General features: G+C 49.5%; 3 protein-coding genes and 1 pseudogene across 4 annotated transcripts in view; 2 read left to right on the top strand and 2 right to left on the bottom strand.

Annotated features, from left to right (window-relative positions):
• Positions 1 to 2,205: 2,205 nt before the first annotated feature.
• LOC117087823 (metallothionein-1E-like) overlaps positions 2,206 to 17,328 on the top strand; it is a 28,363-nt gene continuing 13,240 nt past the window's right edge. For both annotated transcript variants that reach the window (XM_033218463.1, XM_033218464.1), the window contains exons 1-2: positions 2,206 to 2,235; positions 16,828 to 16,833. The gene's annotated coding sequence lies outside the window, so the exon portion shown is untranslated. The remainder of the gene's footprint in view (positions 2,236 to 16,827; positions 16,834 to 17,328) is intronic.
• On the bottom strand, positions 4,949 to 6,197 carry LOC117088602 (annotated as a pseudogene).
• LOC117087824 (metallothionein-1F-like) lies at positions 10,849 to 12,310 on the bottom strand. Its single transcript, XM_033218466.1, has 3 exons — positions 12,081 to 12,310; positions 11,416 to 11,481; positions 10,849 to 11,073 (listed from the first exon to the last, which is right to left on the bottom strand). Exons 1-3 carry the CDS (start codon positions 12,106 to 12,108, stop codon positions 10,982 to 10,984), a joined length of 186 nt encoding a protein of 61 aa, XP_033074357.1. The 5' UTR covers positions 12,109 to 12,310; the 3' UTR covers positions 10,849 to 10,981.
• Positions 13,813 to 15,253, top strand: LOC117087826 (metallothionein-2-like). Its single transcript, XM_033218468.1, has 3 exons — positions 13,813 to 14,026; positions 14,620 to 14,685; positions 15,029 to 15,253. The coding sequence occupies exons 1-3, from the start codon at positions 13,999 to 14,001 to the stop codon at positions 15,118 to 15,120; spliced, it is 186 nt and encodes a 61-aa protein (XP_033074359.1). The 5' UTR covers positions 13,813 to 13,998; the 3' UTR covers positions 15,121 to 15,253.

Raw genomic sequence — 17,328 nt, 5'->3', positions numbered from 1 at the left:
CCGCCAGCGATCCTGGGCCGGGTGCACCACCCCGTGAGCCAAGAGCCGGGCGCACCGCCGGGCCCGACCTTTTGACCCAGCTGATTGTGAATCTGGCGGTACGTGGCGTCCCTGGCGTCCTGCCTGCCCTTCCCAATTTCCCTGACATTGCCTGCCTCTCCCTTTCCTAAAAGTGCCAGGAAACTCAGAATCCCAGCCGTCTACACACCCCCAGCCCCCGCTCCACTGTGTGTAGCTTTGCATTTCCCAGAGCCCCTGGGTGATCCAGGGATCCCCTGGATCGGCAGGAAAGGGGAGCATAGCGAGGGAGCAGTGTGCAAATGAGAGGCCGAGGATGTGACGCTCGGATTTCCTGCATTGCCAGTCCCTGTCCCCGTCCCCACCTCGGTCAGTTGGCCACGTTTCTCTTATGTTTAGGGACAGAACAGACTCAGGGCTCTGCCCCCGTGCTTCCATTCTCCACTCTTGAGGCTGAATGGGCACATTTGCCGGGGTCCTCCTTTGCATAAAACTCTCCAGGTCTCCCCACAGCCTAGCTGGGCACCCCACTACAGGATGACAGTGTGGAAAATGTGGGATGCCCCCAGAAAAGGGATCATTTTAGGTGATAGGCAGATTCTGGATTAAATTAAAATGCAAGAAACATGGTTATTTTTCCTTCCATATTCCTATTACTCTACATAACATTAATCCGTGTTAGGCCCTGTTTAGTCACTTTGCAACTTTGAACCTTCACAGCAACCCTAAAGGGATATGCATTCTATTTATGAACCCATATTCCTTTTTTTTTTTTTTTTTTTTTTGAGGCGGAGTCTCGCTCTGTCGCCGGGACTGGAGTGCAGTGGCCAGATCTCAGCTCACTGCAAGCTCCGCCTCCCGGGTTTACGCCATTCTCCTGCCTCAGCCTCCCGAGTAGCTGGGACTACAGGCGCCCGCCACCTCGCCCGGCTAGTTTTTGTATTTTTAGTAGAGACGGGGTTTCACCGTGTTAGCCAGGATGGTCTCGATCTCCTGACCTCGTGATCCGCCCGTCTCGGCCTCCCAAAGTGCTGGGATTACAGGCTTGAGCCACCGCGCCCAGCCGTAACCCATATTCCTAATCTGAACGACAATACAAGGAGCTTGAGCCACCAGCCCAGGGTCAGAGGGCTATGAAGTGGCACTGCTGGGTCTGAATCCGGTCAGCATCCCAAGGGAGAGAGGGCACTAATGAAGCTTCCCTTTGGCCTAGGTATATTTATCTCTCTACTGTTTGAAATCTTTAAACAAAAGCAAGCATCAAGGTCAGTCCTGGAAGCAAAGCAGAGATGCAGAGGGAATATGAATAAGCATAATTTGATGGCAACCTTCTACGTCTGGAAGTTAAACTAATTCTTTTTTCAGTAGTGGCAAGGAGTTTGCTTTTCATCTAAATATCTCTAAGCAAATAGGAATCATTTGAAAGAAAAAGTTAACTCACATATTGGTACAGGTGATAGCAGAACTGGCAGGCATCCTTCCGTTTCTGTTATGGGGACAGGGACTGTCTTATTCATGGCTTTATATTGCTGGTGTGAATCCCTGTTTTGTGGAAAGAGTGCAGGACCCTGTCCGGACCACAGGTCAATGCTCATGTGGCTGATGAGAAAGACAGAGGACACACAGGAAGGAACACCAGGCCTGGCTCTTTTGTCTGGAGTAAAAATGTCAACTATGCCATTATTTGAGATGTTTGGGCTGCCATAACCAGATACCTTAGACTGGGTAACTTAAAACAGCAGAAATACATTTCTCTCAGTTCTGGAGGCATGGAAGTCCAAGGTCAAGGCACCAGCATATTTGGAGTCTTGTGAGGGCCCCGTTCCTCATGGGTGGCTCTTTCTTGCTGGGTCCTCACATGGTGGAAAGGGTTAAACAAGCTCCCTCAGGCCTTTCTTATTAATCCCATTCATAAACACTAGGTCCTCTTATTTCAGTCACCTCCCAGATGCACCACCTCAATACCAACACATTGAAAATTAGATTTGCCCATATGAATATTGGAGGCACACAAGCAGTTAGGCCATACCAACCATGAATAAAAATAACAAAATAATAGTTAATATTATAGATCATTTGCCATGTACAAGGCACCATTCTAATTTCTTTATACCTATTAAATCATGTATTTCTACAAGTCAGACCCCATTACAGTCATATGCTGCTTAGTGATGGGAATACATTCTGAGAAATGCATTGTTAGGTGCTTTCATGGTTGTGCAAACAGTGTAAAGGGTATAATAACAAACCTAGATATTATGGACTACCACAGACCTAGGCTATGTGATATGGCTTATTGCTCCTAAACTTCAAACCTATACAGCATGCTACTCTGCTGAATACTGAAGGCAATTATAACACAGTGGTATTTGTGTATCTAGACATAGCTAAACATAGAAAGATACAGTACAATTACCTTATAACCTCATAGGACCACCATCCTGTATGTAGTGCATCTATAACTAAAACGTCCTTATACAGCACGTGATGTATTATTATATTCTGCCCCTTTTACCGTACAGGAAACGAGCCACAGAGAGGTTGTGTCACCCAGGTATACAAGATAATACATCTGGGATTGGCACTCATACAGGCTGACCATAGGATAATTCCCTCAACCACAACCCTATGTCACCCTGTCATGTGACACATGAGAACACTAACTCTGTCACAGAGGCACGGGGGAAGAGCACTTAGCTGGCAATCAGAGCCTCTGCATAGCTGTATGTCCTCTCTGGGCTTCAGTTCCCCAGCTATCAAGTCAGGGGCACAATTGGGCTAACTAACCATGGGCCCTTCCAGCTCTGGAATGTGAGGGGCTGGGCTTAGCATCCATGGACAGCATGATCTTCCACTACGGCGAGGGCATGAGGACACCCACAGCATAGATTCATTCATGCCTTTACTTCTGAACTGTGTGACCTTGGGAAGATTGCTTAACTCCTCTAGAAGACAGTACAACTCCTCTAGAAGACAGCACCATCTCACCAAACCCTGCACATTCACTGTGTCCCTGGTTTGTATGACAATCAAATGACTTGAAAGGTGGGAAAGGCTTGTTCTCTGTCTGCTGGAGCAGTCTCTTATCGCAGAGAGCTGGTGCAGGTCATCCATATGCCCTTGAGACCAGAACAGCAAGACTCCAAACCCGTCTCCAACTTCAGTCCACTTAATACCTGTAGGCAGATGGGCCTTTTCCAAGGAGCTTGATGGGAGCTAACAGGATTGTCTGTCTAGAAAGTCCACATGGAGAAATGATTATAATAGCACTGTTCAGTAAGCCCTAGGCCACTAGTACCAGGCCACTGTCCCATTTGATCCCTGCATGGAAATATAATCACCTGAATACAGATGAGGAAATGGAGGCTCAGAGAGGTTAAGTGACTTGTGCAGGCCACACAGCCAATAAGAAGTGAAGTGGGCTGTGAACCCAGCTGTGTGACAGCAAAGCCTGCACTTGGCCCAGGCTCCCTTCTGAAATTCCCTCTTCACAAAGAACACCTGCAGCCCATTTAGGTCTTGACTCCTGGGTCACCTGTCTCATCTTCCCTGTGATTGAACCACAAATAACAATTCCCTGAGCAGATAGCTGGAGGGATCAGCTGTTGGTAGCAATGATCAGTCCTCATCCTTCTCAATGCACACCACACCCCTTCAAACTACAGAATATGCCATCACTACTGCAGAGGCCGAGTCAAATACTTCACCTGGGAGCCCCAGTTGCTATCTACAGTCAGCTTGCCAGGATAATGCTGGACACTTTGCTCCATCTCCCTATTCACTGTGCTGGCCTGGAGTAACCAAGGGCTGGAATTTGAAGGAGGAGACTGCAGCCTGACCTTGGGAGAAACTTCCAAAATTCAGAGCCGAGTCAGAACAAGGAGCTCTCAGGGGTAGCGAGAGTTCCATGAGTGACACGGGGCAGTTCAGGACTGATAGTTCCTTCTGGACATGTCCAGGCCAGCACTGCTGAAGGTGAGTGATCCACGCACGAGGGTCAGTCTACACACCGTTCCCAGTGTGAAATACACACCCTAGGAGAAATATGCAATGTTTGTACATTTTTATTTTTCTGTTTCTTATATATTTTATATATTTATATATTAAATATAGTCATATATTTTGTTTTTCATGTATTATGTTTTTCATATCTATTATTTTCATATATTTATATTTATTAATAATTTTCCTGTTGAATATAAAGATTTTGTTTTTATATTTCATACTAATTCATTTTAGTTCATTTTCCCAAAGCTTAGGTCTGTAACAGATGCCCATACCATTATATCTCTTACATGTATACTGCTTTTTTTTTTTTTGAGATGGAGTTTCCCTCTTGTCACCCAGGCAGGAGTGCAGTGACGGAATCTCAGCTCATTGCAACCACCGCTTCCTGGGTTCAAGTGATTCTCCTGCTTCAGCCTCCCAAATAGCTGGGATTACAGGCACCTGACACCACACGTGGCTAAGTTTTGTATTTTTAGTAGAGATAGGGGGGTTCATCACATTGGCCAGGCTGGTCTTGAACTTCTGACTTCTTGTGATCTACCCACCTCGGCCTCCCAAAGTGCTGGGATGACAGGTGTGAACACTGATGCCCGGCCTACATGTATAATGCTTTTACATTTTTTAGCTGAGACAGGTAATGTGATTTGCCTTAAGGCACTCAGTGTGAAAGGTGATAGGACATGGTACCAGCACCCATGAGTCTGGACTCTCAATGCAGTCCCTCATCCCAGCTCTGTTGGGTATCAGGTCACTTTTGTCCAAGGCACACAAAATAAAACCGAGCCAGAATAAAGTCAACTTTTATTATCATTAGCATATTTTATTTAAAAAAAAAACCAAATGTACTAACGGGTCAGTGCTGTATGGAAAGCAATTCCGGGTTCGTACAATTTCTACTTCCGGGAACAGAGCTTTCCCTATATCAGGGGCAGCAGCTGCACCTGTCAGATGTCCCTTTGCAGACACATCCCTGGGCACACTTGGCACAGCCCACAGGGCAGCAGGAGCAGCAGCCTGGGCAAGAAGGGGAGAGGGACAGGTCACAGCTGACTTGAACAGGCACCTCTCTGCCCCTACGGCGGGCCTGGCTCAAGCTCGCACCAAGACCGGAAGGAGCCTTCGTTCGGGATGGTGCGCTCTGTCAGGAGACAATGGTGGATCTTTGCAGTGAGAGCCTTCCTATGAAAAAGTTGCTCAGCCCCACTGAGCCAGGACAGGGCAGAAGACTGGACGGGCAGTGACTGGGACTGTGCAGACAAAGGAAGGACAATTCGCCAGGACCATACACTTCAGTGAGGAAAGTCTTCAAGAATCAGGTCTATGGTTGGCCAGCTGGTGCCTCTTGTGACCTCAGTTTCCCCATTGTTAAGAATGAAGATTGGTTGGGAATCAACCGTCTCTAATGTTCCTCCAGCTCTGATCCTGAATCCGTTTCAGGTGATGTGGGAAGCTAGTGATGAGCCTGCGCCTGCCTGCACAATCTGAGATCCCTCCTCTCACTCAGCCCAGCCCCGAGATTCTCAGGGAAGGTCCCGCACTCACTCTTCTTGCAGGAGGTTCACGTGCACTCTTTGCATGTGCAGGAGCCGGCACAGGTGCAGGACCCAACTTCAAGGAAGAGAAAAAGGCAGTGAGCAGTGGGTGTGGTGCAGGGTTAGGAGCAGGCCCTCAGCATCCTCCTGCTCAGTGCACGAGTAAACCTGGTACCCTATTTTGCTCAGGCACACGGAAGCTCAGCCCCACCTTTTCTCCACACAGGCTCCGATGGGCAGGCGCCCTCCTAATTTTACTCCACAAGGCCTTCTGTCAGGAATCCCTTAGAGGCAATGCTTCCTGCCTCCCATCCACCTCAGGCAGCTCTAATGCTGGACAGAGCACTGGGTCCTAGCCCAGGACCCCACTGGCTATCTGGGTGACCTGGCACTTTTGAGCCTCAGTCTTCTCAGAAATGGGAGGCGCTGGGAAGATGGCAGCGTTCTAAGTGGTGATGAAGGCGCTTGACGGGGAAAAAGCACGAGAAGTGCAAAGTACAGGAGTTCACTTTAGGATGAGCTCAAAATGCACCTCCCTCCTGTCCTGGGGACATTCTATCCTCTGGAATGAAAATGGAGATCCTAAGGCCTCGAAACCCGGTATCTCTTACCAGTGGAGCAGGAGCAGTTGGGGTCCATGACGAGTCGAGGTGAAGCTGGAGTTCCTAAGGGAGAGGGGAAGACGCAGTGGGGCAGGTGGGAAGCGTCGTGGATTCTAGGAACCCGGAGTTCAATTTATAGTTGGAGGACGGGGCCGGGTGCAGAGCACCCCCTCCCCCACCACCACACGGAATCCGCGGCGCGCGCGGTTTTGGGGTGGGCGGTACGCAGCAGGCGGTTCGGGCGCACAGTCTCCTGAGTGCAGCCTGGTGGGCTCCCTGGGTCCGCCCCTTTGGCGCCCGCTCGCGCGGGAGGGGCTGTGCTGCCAGAAGTACTGCGTCCCTGCCATCCTAAGGGTCATTTCCCCTTCCTAGGTGGTCGCGCTTTCCCCACCCCTTTCTCTCCTCTCGCCCTGCACCGTCTCCATCAGCTTGGACTCTCCCGGGTCCGTGCGCGGCTCCATCTTCGTGCTCACCTTCTTCATTGGCTGGAGCGGGGAGCAGAGCGAGTGAGCTTTGCGCAGATGAATGGCAGTGGAGGTGACTTTTGCTTTTCCCTTGCCCTCCCCCTGCATTGCCTGTACCTCTTCCTACCTAGGACCCTCAAACTCGTTGCCCCCGTATACAGAACGTGGCGACCACGGGTCGGCCTCTCTCTCTTCCCTCCATGCTCCTCCTCTGAGGTGATGGCGGGCACACTTGTCAGTGTCCTCCTTTTCATATAGTTCTCTGGGACTACCCCAGGCCTACTGGCCACCCCACTGCAGGATGGCAGTTTTAAAACTGAGGTATGCCCTCCAAAGAGGATGACTTTAGGTGTGCAGATCCTGCTTTCAATCAAGGAGAGAAGTGGATATTTCTCTTCAGTGTTCTTATGTAACATTTAGAATGAGACTGACCTCTTTAAATCATTCATTATTGGAACACTCCCAACAATCCTAATGGGAAATACTATTTATGAACACTTTTTACTAATCTGACAACTATAACAAAAAGTTTAAGTAACTTGCTCAACATCACAGAGCTGAAAACTTGTCACTGATTTGAATCTAGCCAGCCTCTTAAAAGAAGGTGTCCAAGATCAAGCCTTCCTTGGGCCCAAGTTTGTTGCCAGCACTTCTCTATTGAGGGATTTATTTATTTATTGAGAAGGAATCTCCCTCTGTCGGCCAGGATGGAGTGCAGTGGCATGATCTCGGCTCACTGCTACCTCTGTCCCCAGGGCTCAAGCAATTCTCCTACCTAAGCCACCAGAGTAGCTGGGATTACAGGCATGTGCCACCATGCCGAGTAATTTTTGTATTTTTTTTTTTTTTTTTTTTTGAGACGGAGTCTTGCTCTGTCGCCCAGGCTGGAGCGCAGTGACCCGATCTCAGCTCACTGCAAGCTCCGCCTCCCGGGTTTACGCCATTCTCCTGCCTCAGCCTCCTGAGTAGCTGGGACTACTAGCGCCCACCACCTCGCCCGGCTAGTTTTTTATACTTTTTTAGTAGAGACGGGGTTTCACCGGGTGAGCCAGGATGGTCTCGATCTCCTGACCTTGTGATTCGCCCATCTCGGCCTCCCAGAGTGCTGGGATTACAGGCTTGAGCCACCGCGCCCGGCCAATTTTTGTATTTTTAGTAGAGACCGGGTTTCACCACGTTGGCCAGGCTGGTCTCGAACTCCTGACCTCAGGTAATCTGACCTCCTCAGCCTCTCAAAGTGGTGGGATTACAGGGGTGAGCCACCGTGCCCGGCCTTTTCTGACTATCTTCTATGTGTGGAATAAAATTGATTTTCATTTTCACTGGTGGAAAAGTGTTTGCTTTAAATAAAAAATAATATTTAAGAAAATATCAATCACTTCAATGTTATATGTTAAGTAAAATATAGTACTGTGAGTGCAGAAATTAGATTCTTTTTTATCTGACATGAGGCATGAAATGTTGCTTATATCTCTATGTCCCTAGAGTTGATTAATATTATATGGGAAGAGCAAATGTCACTTTTGATCACAGGACACATGTTCATGTAGTAGATGAGAATAACAGGATACACAAATGAGCATATCTGGCCTGGCTGTTTTGTCTGTGAGTAAATAAATATCCCCCATGCTATATGTAATGAGGAAAAAAAAAAAAAGGAGCAGTTAATGTTATAAATGACTCACCCCTGGCCAGGTGCCATTTTAAGTTCCTTACATGAATCAAAACTTTCAATTTTACAAACCAGATATTATTATACTCCAGCTGATGAGACTGAGACACAGAGGTTGTGTCACACACATAGTGGCAGAAGTGGGATTCATACTCATACAGTCTGACTGCAGCATCATGTCCTTACCCTGTGCTCTATGCCACCAAGTCAACACAAAGATGAGGACGCCGAATGTCTGGCTGGAGGCAGCAGTGGAAGCACGTTGAGTTAGTGGTCAGATCCCTGTGCATAGCTGTGACCTCTCTGGGCTTCAGTTCCTATCTCTCAAGCCAAGAGCAAAATTTGTTCATCTCCAACATCCCTTATGGCTTTGAACTGAGATGGGCAGGGTTCGGCATCCAGGGATGGCATGGTCTGCCAGCTGTGGGCAGGGCCAGAGACCAGCCGTACAGTAGGTTCATTCATCCCTTTCCTTCTCAGTTGTGTGGCATTGGGCAGGTTGTTTAATTCCTCTGAAAGATGACTCAAGCATGCCAGTCCCTGAATATTTTTTGTCCCTGTCCTGAAGCTTGTGACTTCCATTCAACAAGTTGCATGAAAGTCAAATGACATGAATAATGGGAAAGGATTTTATGTGTGTTCAAATGTTGGGGCAGTGTCTTATCACAGAGGACTTTCTGCAGGAGGACGTCCACACTCCTCCTGGCAGTGGATCAGCCAGGGATGCAACACCTCCACAGCATCGCGTCCAGAGCAATGCTTCCAAACCAATGAGCCTTTCTTCAAGAGCAAGTTAGGATTTAATGGTATCTTTTTCCAAGAAAGTCAGTGCAGAGAGAATGATCATAATGACTATTGCTTATTAAAACCTAGGCAGCAGCCAGGCCACTCTCTCTCTGTTTTTGTTTTTTGTTTTGCTTTGTTTATGTTTTTTGTTTTGTTTTGTTTTGAGATAGGGTCTTGTTCTGTTGCCCAACCTGGAATACAGTGGCGCGATCTTGGCTCACTGCAACTTCTACATGCTGAGCTCAAGTGATCCTCCCTACTCAGCCTCCAGAGTAGCTGGAACCACAGGTGTATGGCATTGCGCCATCTAATTTTTGTAGAGGCGGGGTTTCTCCATGTTGCCTAGGCTGTTCTCAAACTCCTGGGCTCAAACAACCTTCCCACCTCTGCCTCCCAAAGTGCTGGTATTACAGGCATGATGAGCCACTGTGCCTGGCCCACTCTCTCATTTAATTCCTGCATTGAGAATAATCTCCTTTCTACAAATGAGGCACTAGATGCTCAGAGAGTTTTGCCCAAACCACACAGCTAGTAAGTGGTGGAGTGGGCTGTGAACTAGGACTGCCTGAAAACTAAAACTATGCCCTAGGTATAGGCTGCCTTCTGAAATCGCTTCACAGGGAAGCAGCAGGTAAGTGTGGTACTGACTTCTAGGCAAGGAGACTCACCTTCCTTCTTACGGATTGAACATCAAATAACATTCCCCCAACAAATGGAGGACATCCAGGACTTGTCATTAACAAGACATCCAGGACTCTTTCCTTCCTGAGGAACATCACCACACTCAGCCAGTTGCACAATCTGCCATAGCTGTGTTCTGAGAACTTCAGTAAATAAAGTATTAGCAATTATGGAGATGATGAAATCAAAAGCAAAATTCCAAAATAACTTCATCTGCAACCCATAATCACAGTGTCTTGCCAGGAGCATGCTGGTTTGAAATAGTCAAGGGCTGGAGCTTGAAAGAGGAACAACCTCAGCCTGAACTTGGGAGGAATTTCCAAAGATTCAGAGCCAAGTTCCATCAGGGAGCTCTCAGGGTTCAGCGAGTGTCCTGAGTGTGCTGTCTGTGACGCTGGCTAGGCCAAGCCTGATGGTTCCTCATGAGAATGTCCTGGCCTGTGCTGTTGAAGGTGTGTGGTCCACAGTGGGGCCAGTCTGCTGTTTCCAGTCTGCAATGCAAATCATCTATGAACATATATGCAGAGTTTGTAAATCTTCCATTTTTCTGTTATTTGTGTATTTATTGAGTTTTTTTTGTGTGTGTGTAAAATGTAAAAAGTGGGTTCTATATTTTGTTTCACTATCTTCATAATTAATATTACTTTACGAAGGTTTAGATCTGGGATGGATAGAAAATGAAAACTGTCCCTTCGCCATGGGTTTGAGAAGCCCGGTGTAGGATTCAAGCAACTCAGGGATTGGAATCCGCCCACTGTGGTCACTTTCAAACCTAAAATCTGCTGAGGAACTGAACTTGGTCAGGGAAACCTGAGAATAAACATGAGGAATGGAGAAGTCTCTGTGCCACATTTAACATGATTGGAGCTGATCGCGTATGTCTCTATCCTCACATGGAAGCATGATTTGGCACAGTGCAGGTGCGTTTTACAGAAGATGGAGGTCTGTGATGTAACTGGGCTTGCCTGAAGGCGCTCAGACTGTTAGAGGCTCACATTTCCATCCAGAGCCCAGTCTCTAATCTCCCAGTTCAATCTCCCACCCCAGTCCCTTATTCCAAAAAAACACAGGAACCAGAACCAGAATCAAGTCTGTGTTTAATTATTCACATATTTCACAGACAAAAGGAATGTAGCAAATGGGTCGGGGTTGTAGAAAACAAAATCCTGGATTTCACGTGTCATTCTGTTTTCATCTGACAGCAGGGCAGTCCCGACATCAGGCGCAGCAGCTGCACTTCTCTGAAGCCCCTTTGCAGATACAGCCCTGGGCACACTTGGCACAGCCCACGGGGCAGCAGGAGCAGCAGCCTGGGGAAATAGGGAGACAGAGGTCACAGCAGACTTGACCAGGGAGCTCCCTGTCCCAACAGCAGGCCGAACTCGAGCTCAGACCCCAGCCCCCGAGGATCCTTAGTTCAAGATGACACGGCTTTGTCAGGAGACAACTGGTGGATGTTGAGGTGAGTCTTCCTGTGAGAGACTGCCCAGCCCCACAGGAGCCCTGGACAGGGCAGAAGACTGGAAAGGCAGTGATGGCCTAGGGGGACAAAGGAAGGCCAGTTCCCCAGAAGCAATCACTCAGGGCCAGCCTTGGGTTCCCTCCCAACCTTAGCCATAGCCCCAGATTCCTGGAGATGGCCCCACACTCACTCTTCTTGCAGGAGGTGCATTTGCACTCTTTGCACTTGCAGGAGCCAGCACAGGCACATGAGACACCTGCAAGGAAGAGAAAAAGCCAGTGAAAGGTGAGTGAGATGCAGAAGGTACAGCAGTGGGTCAATGAGTGTCCAGTGTCCCTTCATCTGTGCAAAGCCAGCCCTCAGCGCTCCTTTCCCACTCAGCAGAGGAAGAGAAACTCCTTCATGCTGGCAAGGCCGAACACCCTCCTGTTTTTATTCAAAAGGAAAGTCCCAGGCTCCAGGCACAGCCCGGGAAGACTACAACTTCGACATTCTGTCAAGAACCCGGAAGAGGCAATGTCCCCTCCTATCCAATGCCTCCCATCCAATCCGGTGGCTCAGAGCCTGGTTAGAGCATTGAGGCTCAGCCAGCAGCCTCCTGACCAACGGGATGATGTGGAGCAGGACAGCCTTGAGTCTCAGGACCCTCAACTCTGACATAGAGGCAGAGGGAGGAGGGCAATGCTCTCAGGAGCTTGGCCAAGAGGAAAGAATAGGAAGAATCTTTCTCAAAGGAAGAATAAAGGAGTCACCTTCAGCTCAGATCGCAAAACGCGACCTCCTGAAACCCAGGGACACTCTCTGTGGTGTCTGGGAATTTGGCATTCCAAGGCACAGAACCCGGGCTTCTCTTACCAGCGGCGCAGGAGCATTTGGGGTCCATTGCAACCCGAAGCGAGACTGGAGTTCCCAAGCGAGAAAGGAAGAGGGAGTGGAACACGTAGAAGGTGTGGTGAAGCGCAATAGTTGGCGGCTCCTTTTGTAGTCAGGGGTAGGCGCCGAGAGCAGAGACCCCGCCCCGCCCTTGCACCCGACCAGCTGAGTCCACGCCGCCAGTAGTCCTGGGCTGGGCTATGTGCAGCAGAGGTGCGGGCGCAAGGCACCCTGAGTGCAGGTCGGTGCACACCGCGCGGCTGCGCCTTTCGCACCAGCTAGCGCGGGAGGCACTGTGCACCCGGGTTAGCCGCTTCTTTCACCCTGCCGGGTCTGCCCAGTTCCTTGAGATTACCTGCTACTCCCCTACCCTTGGCGTTCCGCGTGGCCCGAGACCCTGACCTGCGCCCCACACCCCGAGGCCTGCCCATCCCCTTGCCAACAGCTAAGCCTTTTGTGGAGTCCATTGCAACCCCAGTCTCTTGTTCAACTGTCTAGATTGGCGGGAGCAGGGAGCATAGCAAGGGAGTAGTGTGCAAAGGACAGGCGGAGGATGCGACCTTCGGATCTCTGGCATTGCCTGTCCCTTTCCCCTTCCCCACCTCAGTTCTTCCGCCACGTTTCTCCTGTGCACAGCAACACGGAAGACACAGGGCTCTGCCTCCCTCCCATCAAAGTATACTTATTCATATCCCTCTATGTCTGTTTTGCTTCCAGGACTGACCTTGATGTTTGGTTTTGTTTAAAGATTTCAAGTAGTGAAGAGATGAACATACCTAAGCCATAGGGAAACTTCATCACTGACTTCTCTCCCTTGAGAAACTGACAGGATTCACACCCGGCAGTGTCACTTCCCAGCCCCCTGACCCTGGGCTAGTGGCTTGAACTCCTGGTATTGTCATTGTCCAGATTAGGAATACGGGTTCATGAATAGAACTCACGTCCCTTTAGGGTTGCTGTGAGAGCTCAAAGATAGAAAGTGACTAAACGGCCAAACACGGACCCGTGTAAGGTAGAGTAATAGGAATATGGAAGGAAAAATAACCAGCTCTCTTGCTTTCTAATTTAATGCAGGATCTTCATATCACCTTCAATGATCCCTCTTCTGGGGACATCTCACACATTCAAAACTGCCATCCTGTAGTGGGGTACCCGGCTAGGCTGTAGAGAGACCCTGGAGAGATTTATGCAAAGGAGGACCTGGACAAATGTGGCCCATTCAGCCCCTCAAGAGTGGAGAATGGAAGAGAGAGAGGCAGAGCCCTGTGTCTTCAGTGTTGCTGTGCACAGGAGAAATGTGGCCAAAGGACTGAGGTAGGAACCGGGACAGGGCAGATAAGATCAGAGATGTGAAGTTTGCACCCTTGGCCTACCTTTGCACACTACTACCTTGCTGTGCTCCTTGCTTTGTCAGATCCAGAAAGTGGAGCACAAGACTGGGGTTGCCCTCCACTCCAGGAAAGGCTTAGCGATCGACTTGAGACCTGGGCGTTGGTAGGGGTGGGGGAAAATCCAGAATACTGGGGTAGGCGGAACGCCAAGGGGCGGGTGTAGCAGGCAACTTCAGGGAAGCTGAAAGGCCAGGCAGGGTGAGAGAAGTCGCATACCCGGGTGCACAGCGCCTCCCTCGCGAGCCATTGCGTAAGGGGCGATCCCACGGTGTGCACCCAGCTGCGCTCAAGGAACTTGCACCTGGCCCATCTCCTGCGCACAGCCCAGCCCAGGACAGCTGGCGGTGCTGACTCAGCGGGGTGGGTGCAAGGGCGGGCCGGACGTCTGCGCCCGGCCCCGTTTCCTGACTATAAATACAGCTGCTGGCTGTTGGGCTCCACCACGCCTTCCACGTCCACCACTGCCTCTTCTCTTCTCGCTTGGGACTCCACTCTTGCCTCCTGTTGCAATGGACCCCAACTGCTCCTGCGCCTCTGGTAAGGGGCGCCCAGGTTCTGCTCATTGGGATGCCGAATTCTCAGACATCATGGAGAGTGTCCCTGGGTTTGAGGAGGTCTTCTTTTGCGATCTGAGCTGAAGAGGACTCCTTTATTCGTCCAGTGCTTTCCTTCGGCCAAGCTCCTGAGAGCATGTCCCTCCTCCCTGTGCATCTGTGTCAGAGTTGAGGGTCCTGAGGCTCAAGGCTGTCCTGCTCCATGTCACCCAGTTGGTCACGGGGCTGCTGGCTAAGCCCCAGTTCTCTAACCTGACTCTTAGCAGCTGGATTGGAATGGAGGCATTGGATAGGAGGGGACATTGCCTCTTCCAGGTTCAGGACAGAAAGTCGAAGTTGCAGTCTTCCTGGGCCATGTCTGGAGCCTGGGACTTTCCTTTGGAATACAAATAGGCGGGTGCTTGGTTTTCCTAGCATGAAGGGAGAGGACATGATGCTTCTCTTCCTCTGCTCTTAGTGGGAAAGCAGCTCTGAGGGCTGGGCCTGCACAGAGGAGGGGGAACTGGACAATTATTGACCCACTGCTGTACCTTCTGCGTCTCACTCACCACTGCCTGGCTTTTTCTCTCCTTGCAGGTGGCTCCTGCACCTGCCCTGGCTCCTGCAAGTGCAAAGAGTGCAAATGTACCTCCTGCAAGAAGAGTGAGTGCGGGGCCATCTCCAGGAATCTGGGGCTGTGGCTAAGGTTGGGAGGGAACCCAAGGATGGCCCTGAGTGCATACTTCTCAGGAACTGGCCTTCCTTTGTCCCTGTAGGCCATCACTGCCTGTCTAGTCTTCTGGCCTTTCCAGGGCTTATGTGGCATGGGAAAGCTTTCTCATAGGAAGACCCACCCCAGTGGCACCAGTTATCTCCTGACAAAACCATGCCATCCTCAACTAAGGGTCCTCAGGGTCTGGAGGCAGGGATGGAGACAGGCCTCTATTGGGGCAGGGAGGTCTCTGGTCCAGTCTGCTCTGACCTCTCACTCTCCCTTCCTCCCCAGGCTGCTGCTCCTGCTGCCCCGTGGGCTGTGCCAAGTGTGCCCAGGGCTGCATCTGCAAAGGGGTATTGGACAAGTGCAGCTGCTGCACCTGATGTTGGGACAGCCCTGCTCCCAAATATAGATTGCTTAGTAAAATCCAGGATTTTTTGCTTTTTTGATACAACCTTGACCCATTTGCTGCATTCGTTTTCCTGTGAAATATGTGAATCATAATTAAACACTTAGACTTGATTCTGGTTCTGGTTCCTGTGTGTTTTTTGGAATAAGGGACTGGGGTGGAAGAGTGAACTGGGAGTTTAAGAGACTGGTCTCTGGATGGAAATGTGAGCCTCCAACAGTCTGAGCACCTTCAGGCAAGTCCTGCTAACTCACTGAGCTTTATCTTCCACAAAATGCACCTGCACGGTGCCAGATCATATGGGGACAGGCAACATACACGATCAGTTCAAATCACGTCAAATGTGGCACAGACACTTCTCCATTCCTCATGGTGATTCTCAGGCTTCCCTGCCCAAATTCAGTTTCTCAGCAGATTTTGGGATTGAAAGTGACCACAGGAGGTAGATTCCAATGCCTAAGTTAGATGAATCCTACACGGGGCTTCTCAGACTCCCTGGTGAAGGAACAGTTTTCATTTTCTATCCAGCCCAGACCTACACCTTTGTAAATAAAGTAATATTAATTATGAAGATAATGAAACACAAAATACGAAACCCATTTTTTACATTTTACACAAAAAAATCAATAAGTACATATAGAAATAACAGAAAAATGGAAGATTTAGAAACTCTGCACATTTGTTCATGGATGGATTTGCATTGCAGACTGGAGACAGCAGACACAGTCCACGACATTCTCATGAGGAACCATCAGGCTTGGCCTAGCCAGCGTCACAGACAGCACACTCAGGACACTCGCTGAACCCTGAGAGCTCCCTGTTGGAACTTGGCTCTGAATCTTCGGAAATTCCTCCCAAGTTCAGGTTGAGTTTGTTCCTCTTTCAAGCTCCAGCCCTTGATTACTTCAAACCAGCATACTCCCGGCAAGATGCAGTGTAAGCATGGGTTGCGGGTAAAGTTCTTTTGGAATTTTGATTTTGATTTCGTAATCTCCATAATTAATATTACTTTATTAACAGAAGTTCTCAGAACATAGCTATGGCAGATTGTGCAGCTTGCTGGGCGTGGCGATGTTCCTTAGAAAGGAAAGAGTCCCTGGATATCTTATTAATGACAAGTTAGTCCCTCCATTTGTGGGGGGATGCCATTCGATGTTCAATCAAGGAGGAAGATGAGGCTGGGCACGGTGGCTCAAGCCTGTAATCCCAGCACTTTGGGAGGCCAAGACGGGCAGATCACGAGGTCAGGAGATCGAGACCATCCTGGCTAACACAGTGAAACCCGTCTCTACTAAAAATACAAAAACTAGCCGGGCGAGGTGGCGGGCGCCTGTAGTCCCAGCTACTCTGGAGGCTGAGGCAGGAGAATGGCGTGAACCGGGAGGCGGAGCTTGCAGTGAGCTGAGATCTGGCCACTGCACTCCAGTCCGGCTACAGAGCGAGACTCCGCCTCAAAAAAAAAAAAAAAAAAAAGGAGGAAGATGAGGCTCCTTGCCTAGAAGTCAGTACCACACTTACCTGCTGCTTCCCTGTGAAGCGATTTCAGGAGGCAGCCTACACCTAGGGCATAGTTTTAGTTGTCAGGCAGTCCTAGTTCACAGCCCACTCCACCACTTACTGGCTGTGTGGTTGGGCAAGTCACCCAAACTCTCTGAGCATCTAGTGCCTCATTTGTGGAAAGGAGATAATTCTCAATGCAGGGATTAAATGAGAGAGTGGGCCAGGCACGGTGGCTCATGCCTGTAATACCAGCACTTTGGGAGGCAGAGGTGGGAAGGTTGTTTGAGCCCAGGAGTTTGAGACCAGCCTGGGAAATATGGAGAAACCCCATCTCTACAAAAAATACAAAAATTAGATGGTGTGATGCCATGCACCTGTGGTCCCAGCCACTCTGTAGGCCGAGATAGGAAGATTGCTTAAGTCGAAGATATGGAGGCCAGCCAAGATTGTGCCTCTGCACTCCAGGCTAGGCAACAGAACGAGACACTGTCTAAACAAAAACAAAAACAAAAAAAGAAAATGAGAGAGTGATCTGGCTGCTGCCTAGGTTTTAATAAACAATGGTGATTATGATCATTCTCTCTGCACTGACTTTCTTGGAAAAAGATACCATTAAATCCTAACTTGCTCTTGAAGAAAGGCTCATTGGTTTGGAAGCATTGCTCTGGATGCGATGCTGTGG

The sequence above is a fragment of the Trachypithecus francoisi genome, unplaced genomic scaffold (genome assembly GCF_009764315.1).
Source record: "Trachypithecus francoisi isolate TF-2019V2 unplaced genomic scaffold, Tfra_2.0 Lachesis_group10, whole genome shotgun sequence".
Taxonomy (NCBI): domain Eukaryota; kingdom Metazoa; phylum Chordata; class Mammalia; order Primates; family Cercopithecidae; genus Trachypithecus; species Trachypithecus francoisi.
The sequence above is the reverse complement of the archived record's forward strand: the minus strand, read 5'-3'. Positions and strand labels throughout refer to the sequence as shown.